This window comes from Arachis ipaensis, chromosome B6 (genome assembly GCF_059453495.1).
Source record: "Arachis ipaensis isolate K30076 ecotype BB chromosome B6, ASM5945349v1, whole genome shotgun sequence".
NCBI classification, from domain to species: Eukaryota; Viridiplantae; Streptophyta; class Magnoliopsida; order Fabales; family Fabaceae; genus Arachis; species Arachis ipaensis.
In genome coordinates, this window is record NC_142441.1 from 6276842 (window position 1) to 6286224 (window position 9383).

The 9383-nt window shown below is 37.0% G+C and overlaps 2 protein-coding genes across 3 annotated transcripts; one reads left to right on the forward strand and one right to left on the reverse strand.

The window, feature by feature from the left end:
* Positions 1-500: 500 nt before the first annotated feature.
* XCT (XAP5 family protein) lies at positions 501-4289 on the forward strand. Of its 2 annotated transcripts, none has more exons than XM_016349611.3 (12): positions 501-901; positions 1005-1070; positions 1191-1255; positions 1347-1459; positions 1857-1929; positions 2041-2117; positions 2769-2830; positions 2948-3079; positions 3174-3227; positions 3538-3603; positions 3769-3843; positions 4036-4289. In XM_016349611.3, the coding sequence occupies exons 1-12, from the start codon at positions 731-733 to the stop codon at positions 4084-4086; spliced, it is 1005 nt and encodes a 334-aa protein (XP_016205097.1). In that variant the 5' UTR covers positions 501-730; the 3' UTR covers positions 4087-4289. The 2 variants fall into 2 exon arrangements, with proteins under 2 accessions (XP_016205097.1, XP_016205095.1); XM_016349609.3 differs by having other exon boundaries at positions 510-901; positions 1854-1929.
* A 679-nt stretch (positions 4290-4968) lies between these two features.
* LOC107646307 (phosphatidylinositol 4-phosphate 5-kinase 4-like) lies at positions 4969-8815 on the reverse strand. The gene is made up of 8 exons (XM_021105403.2): positions 7577-8815; positions 7316-7483; positions 7019-7184; positions 6800-6916; positions 6381-6574; positions 6101-6231; positions 5944-5974; positions 4969-5594 (listed from the first exon to the last, which is right to left on the reverse strand). The coding sequence occupies exons 1-8, from the start codon at positions 8812-8814 to the stop codon at positions 5312-5314; spliced, it is 2328 nt and encodes a 775-aa protein (XP_020961062.2). The 5' UTR covers position 8815; the 3' UTR covers positions 4969-5311.
* Positions 8816-9383: the final 568 nt, after the last annotated feature.

The following is a 9383-nucleotide window of genomic DNA, read 5'->3' on the forward strand; positions in this document are numbered from 1 at the left end:
GCGTGATTTTGTTAATTACATACTTACATTCTTTTATGAGTAATTTTGTTTCTGATTTAATTTTTTGTGACCATTTTTTTGTTTTGACTACAAAAATGAGGGATTGAATTGAACCCACCATTTGGTTAAAAGACATAATAAAATAATGGGTTTTGCTAAGGTTATTTTAATTAAAATTTTGATTTTTTTTTCCCGTTAAATAAACAATGGATATATTAAAAACTTAAAATGTTTAACTTTTCAATGCAAATTTTTTTATATTAACACCGTTAACAGGTTCCCCATTAGCTAATTCCTAAAATAATTGCTAAATTCTGTGTAATCTCATTAGACGTAGAATTTTTGGTCTTAAATTACACATTGGTTAAACACTTTGGCCCAATAGCGATCAACCAAAAAGAGCATGAAGGCCCAAATCCATACCATTCTGACTTCACACCAAAAAAAAAATCTGTAGAGACTAGAGACAAAAGAACACTAAATCCATGACCCAAAAAAAAAAATATTAAATAAAAAAATTAAATTAATTATTACTTTATTAGTGTCAGCTTCTCGTCCAAAGTGCGAACCTTGCCGCCCCTCCACCTTCAGCGGCTGAACCACCGTCTTCAATTGCCGCCGGCAACATCCTTAATTTTCGGTCCATCTGAGCTGAGAGAGGAATAGGAGAAAATTCAAGTTAGGGTTAGGGTTGTTGGTTGGAGATTGCGGTTGCTTGGAAGGGAAGAAGATGTCGGGCATGGGAGACGGTTACGTCGGCACCGCTCAAGACGCGGTGAGGATCCGACGGCTTGAGAAGCAGAGAGAGGCTGAGCGCCGTAAAATCCAAGAGCTCAAAACCAAGTCTGCCTCCGCCAAGGGCCAGCCTGGTCTCCTTCAATTCGGCTCTAGCACTTCTGAGGTAATTGTTCATTTTCAATGTTCAATTCAATTTCCCCTTTGATTCTTCGTGTTGGTTTGAATTTGACTAATCTATCCTTGGTTCTAATGAATGATTGTTTCAGATTCTAGAGACTGCTTTTAAGAAGGAAACTGTTGGTCTTGTCACCAGAGAGCAGTATGTAGAGAAGGTAATTTCTTATTTATCAATACTGTTAATGTTAATGTTGATGTTAATGGTTAACTTGTTCTACTATGTTCTTGTGATTTGTTGTGTCTTATGGAATGAAATGGCCTGTTCTTTTGAGTAGAGGGTTAATATTCAGAGCAAGATTGAGGAAGAAGAGAAGGAGAAACTTCAGAAGCAACAGCAAGAGTAGGTTTTTTTTTTTGTTTTGCACTTGTTCATCCAGCTTTTGGTTTGTGTGTTGTCAATCATTATAGTTTTGTTTTCTCTTTTGAAACAGGGAGGAGGAGCTTCAGTTGGAGAAGCGCAAGAAGAGGAAGATAAAGGGAAATTCTCGATTGTCGTTTGCAGAGGATATTGACAATGATGCTGAAGAGGAGGAACCAGAAGATAGTAAGAGGATTTTTCAACAACTTGTGATTTGTTTCAAATTGTTGTTCTTGTTCATTTATCAATACAATAACAATAATACTGTTAAAATAGTCATATGGAGTCTTTAATGATGTTGCTGTAATTTTTTTCTCAGAAAAAAAAGATATCATCAAAGAAAAAGACTTCACAATATTATTGATGATTTATCGCAATATTTTTTGGTTTGGGGGGGGGGGGGGGAGTATATCAATAGTTGAAGATGATTCCTTGTTTTATACATTTTCTACTGTTCTTTAAAGTTCATTTTGAAGACCAATTTTTTAGACCTCCACCAATTGTTCTTGTTCTTTTAGCTAGTTTCCAATCTTCAAATGTATATATGTCATTGTTCTAAAATAACTTCGTTCTGTGTCAGCAGAGAATCTGGAGAGACTAAGACGCGGTAAACTTGGAAAAGACCCTACTGTTGAAACCAGCTTTCTACCCGACAGGTGTGGCATCTCTCTTCCCTCCTTTTCTCTTATTGTTTCATGCTTTCATCCTTTCTTTATTGTTTATTTCCCTAACATCCGGGCATTGGAGTGATGAGGGTGGCTGTTTAGTGAGCGAGAGGCTGAGGAACAAGCTGAGCGTGAAAGACTGCGCAAACAGTGGCTCCGTGAGCAGGAGCAAATTCGAAGTAAGCCTGCACTTATATATACACATAATTTTTATTTCAACTTTAAGAAAAAGGGTGAAGGGACAAAATATAGCTTGTTTTAACCAAAATAAATAGATAAATAAAAAGTATAGTTTATTTATGGAAGAAGTGTATATTCAGATTCACTCAATTGCTTCTTCAGCCTAGCTTAGTTGAAAGTGATGCATAAAATACTTAAACTGTATAAAAGTCCCTGTGTACTGTGTAGTTGATTTTGTTAGAAGAGTGGAATAGGAAGCATAGATGGTCATATCTACATCCACTTGTGTGAACAACATACCAGATGTTTGAACATGTTGAGTTCATGTGTTAAATATACACAGATATAACTATAGTTACAAGATATTAGATAAGTTACCCCAAACTTTTTATGCATTTAATTTTGATACATTGTCAGTGTAAAGTAATCTTACACATGCATCCAATTATGTAACGCCACATCAGTAAAAATAACTACCTTTCACATTGACCTCGTGAATGGTCATCCAAAAGAACGGATGTGATTGTACGACTGTGTAACTGTAAAACGCTTTACACTGTCAGTGCATCAAAATTAAACTCTTTTTTATATTACTATAGCTACAAGATATTCTTAGCCTATTGCCAACCAAAAATTTCCTTTGTTTTTAGATGAGCCTCTTGAAATTACATACAGTTATTGGGATGGAACTGGCCACAGGCGTGTAATCCAGGTAAGTATATGCTGTCAGCTTCATACTTGTTTTTCTAGTTCATTGATTGTGATTTATTGTATTGTTAGGATGCATCTTGTGATCTTGGGTTCTCAATGATTTTATAATATTATTCAGGTACGCAAGGGTGATAGCATCGGAGAGTTTCTTCGAGCAGTCCAACAGCAACTGGCTCCTGAATTCCGAGAGATTCGAACAACCTCAGTTGAAAATTTGCTATATGTGAAAGAAGACCTTATCATTCCTCATGTATGAAGATGTAGTTTAGTTATGATTTTATAAAGACTGCATACAAGGATTGGTATCAACTTAATTAATTTGCATGTTCTGATGTTTATTGCAGCAACACAGCTTCTACGAGCTAATCGTGAACAAAGCCAGAGGAAAGAGCGGACCAGTATGTTTCATTTGTTCTCTTACTTTAGTTGATTTAGGATTTATTCTCTCAGAAGATGCATCATTGAGTTCATTCTGACAAGGCTAATAATGTCTTTCATTTTCTTGTACGAGTTTATTCTTACTTTATATATACAATAGATAATTTATTGTAGCTGATCATCTATTCTTAACTGAACCTTCATCGTTTCAATTAGAACTTTTTTTGGTCTTCTGTCTGGTATTCTGCACTTGAAAGTTTCCCTCATTATATTTTAATAATATAATAGTGTTCAATATTCACATTACTTGATGCTTTTCTATATATACAGCTTTTCCATTTTGATGTGCATGAGGATGTCCGAACAATTGCTGATGCCACTATAGAGAAGGATGAGGTACATATTTTACCTGCTCATTTCTACCACTACTGTGAAATTTAAGTTTCTAAGATGGTTAAAGGCTTAAGCTTGATATATCATGTTTTTCCTTTGCTGGTTCTAGTAAACTTGACATGTAGTTTCTGGGTCATTAACACTGTATTTTTATTTTCTTTAAAACAGTCCCATGCTGGGAAGGTTGTAGAAAGACACTGGTATGAAAAGAACAAACATATATTTCCTGCTTCAAGATGGGAGGTACAATCTCTCTCTCTCTCTCTCTCTCACACACACACACACACACACACACACACACACAGTCCCTTTTCTGCCTTTTTGGCTGAGCAGCTCTTAAATTTAACCATGTCCATCCTTGACTCTTTTAAGATGTGTAGCAGCTTCTTGCATAGCATCTAATTCTGAATGCCCTTTTCTCGTTTACTATTGCAGATATATGATCCAACAAAGAAATGGGAACGTTATACCATCCATGGAGATTGATTTGTCACTGCCACATAACTTACCTCTGCATTTTCTGCTTCAGACAACATTAGTTAATTATACTTTGCAATTTCAGCATTGGAAATGACTGATTTTTGTACCTGTAGTGTAATTCATTGTAATTTAGCCTACTCGGAAAATTGGACATGTTTTGTTATAGTGGACCATCGTTGGTTTGCCTTATGAAATTTTCACTCCTGCAACTTCTGTTTGCCTATTCATACTTTTCTGTTATGGTATTAAGATTGGGATTAGTATTTTGGACGGCCTCAGGTAAAGTGGTGTTGAAGTAGTCCATGCTGTTGCACTTTTATAAGTAAACTATAAGGATTAAGTTAAACTTTGTCACTGGAACTACAATAAAAAGGTATGGGACAAAATGGGTTGATGGCTTAGTTTTGGGTTCTTGCTTCATTTAGGTTACAAGAAATCAAGTAAGCTTTGAAGGCAGTTTATTTATTTATTTATATTTTGGTTTACGATTATGAAGTTTACCTGTCAAAGATTGTTAAAGCAACTCTGCCAAAAAGATTTCTCATTTCCAAACCATAACCACAAACAAGCATGCTGTTAAAAGAGATTGTCTATTCTAACGGCTGATGCCATTTTTGAAATTGTTTTAAGTTAATCAGCGCAGATTTTCTTCGTTTTTCCTGCTAACAGTGATTGGCTTGGCATTGATGCTGTTCAGTCAATTATCCATGGTAACTTTAATCTCTTTAAGTGCTCCTTTTTATTGTCCTTATTTGACGTCGAAATGAGACTAGTATTATTTCAGTAAGATAAGTACTAATCAAACGGAGAAGTCAAAAGGCACACATTGATTAATTTCAATTTTTCTAATGTACATCTAATACCAATACAAAATGTTGGAGTTCCCTGCCACCCCTCTCTATCTAGCTTTAACAAAATAGTAACTGATGAAGCTGCCGCATTAGATATTTAGATTCTAGCAGATGTGTGCAACATGCATGTACATAGTCTCTCTAGCTTTTAGCTTTCCTCATGATGTGTTCCCTTATACTGCACTATACATAGAATGAAGGTGATTAAGTAATAAACAAAATAGGTGTGAGTTAGCACTTAGCTCTAAAAAATAAGGGTGAAAATTTCAAGGGTTTCTCATTTCTGGCATGGTTATAACACACTCCCACTTTGCACCAGATTGGTAATGAACTAATGATGCCATATCTGGATAAGATACATGGAGAATCATGTATACCTTTCAGGAAGAGTCTTCAGTGAATATTCTAAGGATGAAGTCGCGAAAGCGCCTGGAGTATAATCTTGGATCAACAGCTGATATTGAGGTTGAATCATATTGAATGGACTTGTAGGCATGTTCAAGCTTCTTGCTGATGTCATAGTCTTGAAGTATGTCTATGATCCCAAAATGTAATATTACATCATAGAACTCTCCAATGGGTTCCCCTACAAGTTGTAATTCACTACTACGTTTTCTCACTGTCCTTTCAACTCTTGCTGGCATATTCACACCTAATAAGGCACTGCACACACACAATCATACCAAGCTATTAGTCTTCATCTTGAGATGATAAATTCTTGTGAATATGTATTAGAGAGCATATCAAGTGAGAGGAGAGGATGGTTTATTATGAGAGGGAGAGACAATAAATTTGTGCTACAAAACCATATATAAATGGATCATACATTATATTTCCAAGCAAAATGCTTAGAAAAAGATGGTACCAGTTAGGAGGATGGTCAGAGTATCTTAATTACTATTCATTAGTCTAATATTATTTTTTAGTAGTATAGTGTTGAGCACACATTCAATTTGTATAAATCAAGTTAAAAGTGTCACAAAAAAAAAAAAAAAGAGTTGAAGTACTTTACCCAGGAGGATCCGGATCATTTTTGGCTTTTCCTGAAGTGAATGAGATTTTTAAAGAACACAAACACAAGAAACATTAAACACAATTTTTTATTGTATCAATTAATCCAAATTGACAGTTATTTTGAAATGGAGATAGTGCTGAAATAAGAAATTTACCAATAAGATTCTCAGATCCACAAGGAACAAGTTCCCCCTCTGGTGATATATGTCTGAAATGAATACCTACTAACAAACTATAGTCCATAATTCCCTCCTGTTCTAGAAGCTCACAATCTCTATCAATTTGACTGGATAACAAGTATATGTAGATATGATCAGCTTACAGTGAAGAAACAAATTAAAACTGCAAAATGTATTTGGAGTTTGCTATTGTTCCACTTAACAGGCTAGCTTTCCAAGGCAAAATGATAAATTGAGTGCTGAAATCCTTAATCACCTGCAGAATTCTTCAAATCGAGACGATTGCAGCCGGAATATAAAGTTTAGATCAAGATCCTTAAGGATAGTTGTTTCACTGATCTCAGTCTCAGGCTTATCGGTTGTCCGACCAAGCGAAGATCCCTTAAGATCATAGCGTCTATGGGTGTTATATTTAGAACGGAAAAGGTTTCCCATTATGATAAATCGAACCTGGAAAATCAAACATGGTATTATTATGTTCAAATTCTAAAGATTATATCTCATATTTCATAGTTCTTTTAAACTTGAGAGTTCTGTTATCCTATTAGAATGTGCACTAGTTAATGTCAACCACTCTGAAGCTTTGATCAACTTAATAAGTGAAAGAAATAAAGAATGAGGCCTCATTTTTTGGATAAGTTTCTGTTATGCTGACACTCACTATAGGAAATGTACCTTCCTTTGGATATGTCCAGTTAATTTGACACAATGCAAACCATAATACTTTGTCACCATTGTACTTTGATAGGTTCGAAAATGAGTGTAGTAGGCAGGAAGCATTCTCAAGAGAGCCTGCAAAGAAATCCGGCATAACAATATCAGATAACATCATGCTTTCTTGGCATGTTTTATAAGAAATTAATTGCAAGTGTACCATGACAAGATTGAACTCACTTTTACTTCAGCTTTCTTCATTGTCTTAATCATGTAGCGGTCGTCATTCGTCAAGTAAAAGAAGCTTCCACTTTTTCCAGGGGAGCAAAGTTCGCGAAGAGCTTCATTTCCACATATGGATAACATATAATCAGCTGGATCCACCTTGAATAGCTTCCTAAGAGCCCTGAGATTAGAGTGAAATGCACAAGTTAGTATAAATCAAGAGTCGCCTTCATTCCAAAATTACACTTTTGTTGAAGAACTGTGCAATGTGGATAAATAACTTTGTGGCAACAAGAGATTAAGAGAGCTGACCTAAAAACTACTGGACAGTAATCCTTCCACTTAAATTCGGCTGATGGATGCGGTGGCGTGTACTTGGATCCTTCAGGTGGAAATCTTGTCCACACTTTCTCCTTTGGATCAAAAGCTGAAGGCTTCAGATCAAGTGATGCTGAGGGAGCAGGTCTTGCAACAGAGTGCCTATGAAATGACCCAAAAAAAACCAGGCAAGAGTTAAAACAAAGCAATCAAATAGCTCAAAGGCTAACATTCAATTCAATCTGATTGATGTACCTTATTCCTAGTTGTAAATTAAGCATAAGCTCATAATTTTTGTGGCCTTTGCATATAGTCTCTCCCTGTCTCTTTGCTTTCTTAGGAGCTTTGAGAGGTTTGAGGGGTCCAGTGCTTTCATCCTCTATCTGTATGTTCATCAATTCGTCATCCAAATCAGTGGCTGCCTTGGGAGGAGTTTTAGGAGGAGGAGGTATGGGGGCTTCACCATCCCCACCATCATGCCACCTATCACTTGACCTATCCGAGCCAAGACTGACCCTGCCATCGACGGACATCCTCCTAGGCTTACCACTCTCCCCTCCCTTTGAAGACCTCCAAATAGCAAGCTTCTTCTGTGATGGCAAAACCGGAACCTTCTCGCCGCGACCAACTCTATAATAACTCAAAGCAGTGTACAATTCAGAGGGCTCCCAATGAGCATGACAATGGCCATCTTCCTCCTCATCCAAGGACTCTGATGGATGGTATGTTCCATCCTGATCCCTACCATCCCTACTCCAATTGCCAGCATAGTAACATCCATCAGGCCACTTGAATGTTCCTGTCCCTTTTGGAACCCCATCTTCCCAATGCCCTTCAAACTTATTCCCATTATGAAAAACAAACACCCCTTTTCCACTAATAACCCCATTCTTCCATTCCCCAAAATAATGACTCTCATCCTTCCATTCATACCTCCCTTTCCCTTCTGTCACATCCTTCTTCCAATCCCCATCATACCAATCCCCATTCGAGAAGCTCTTGAATCCATGGCCTTGTTTTAAGTTCATCACCCATTGACCCTTGTAGGTGTCCCCATTGGCACTTGTATACACTCCTGTCCCATCCATAAAACCGTTCTTGAATTCGCCTTCGTAGGTAGCCCCAGAAGGCCAACTGAATGTTCCTCTTCCTGTTTTCTTTCCCTTGTACCAGTCTCCAACATACATGCACCCATCTAACCATAGGTACTTGCCAAACCCGTGTGGAAAACTCTCTGCCCATTCCCCTGTGTAGTAGTCTCCATTGGGGAGAAACTTCTCTTCATGGTAAACTTCCAATGGCTCAGAGCTCCCATTCTCTTCTGCAACACGATTACTACCATTGCTGTGGTGGTTTTCTTGATGATGATCTTCTTCTACGTGCCCAATTGTTATTGTCCCAAATATGCTGTTGGCACGCTTTTTCGCAACGGCGTGTGTTTTCTTCACCGTCGCCTCCCATGCCTTCAAGACACCACCTTCTTTGCCAATCATGCTGATTTTCAGTCTTTCATCGACACCCCAGATGAAGAAAATGAATCAACACAACAATATTAATATTCTGCTTCAAACACAAGAAACAATCTTATTGTTATTGCAGCAGCAGCAGCATTCAAGAGGAAAAGGAAAATGTGACAATATTCAATGAGTTTTCTTTCTGCTGAAACAAAAAAAATCCAAGTTAGACGTTGTGGTTGTTGTTTGTTGTTTGTTATCTCATGTTCTCCAACAACTTCGGAGGGACATTGTTTGTCGTAGGATTAGAAAGGTGTTCAAGACATTTCGACAACAAGTATCACTTGTGCAAAGTTAAGGCTGTGACACGTGTCATGCTAATTAACTTGTGAAGATTATGGCTTGTGTTAATTCTGACATTATTGTTATGTTCAGCATAATTAACCATGAATCATTACCCGTCATTATTGCAGCTTAATTTTCCTGCCCCCAAGTTTATATTGTTATGAGAAAAACTCGCTCGTCTCCTATGAAATCTAAGAACGTTGACATATCTAGACAAATGTTAGACTATGATTTTTTTTTTTACGTGAAAAATAAAGAGGTGC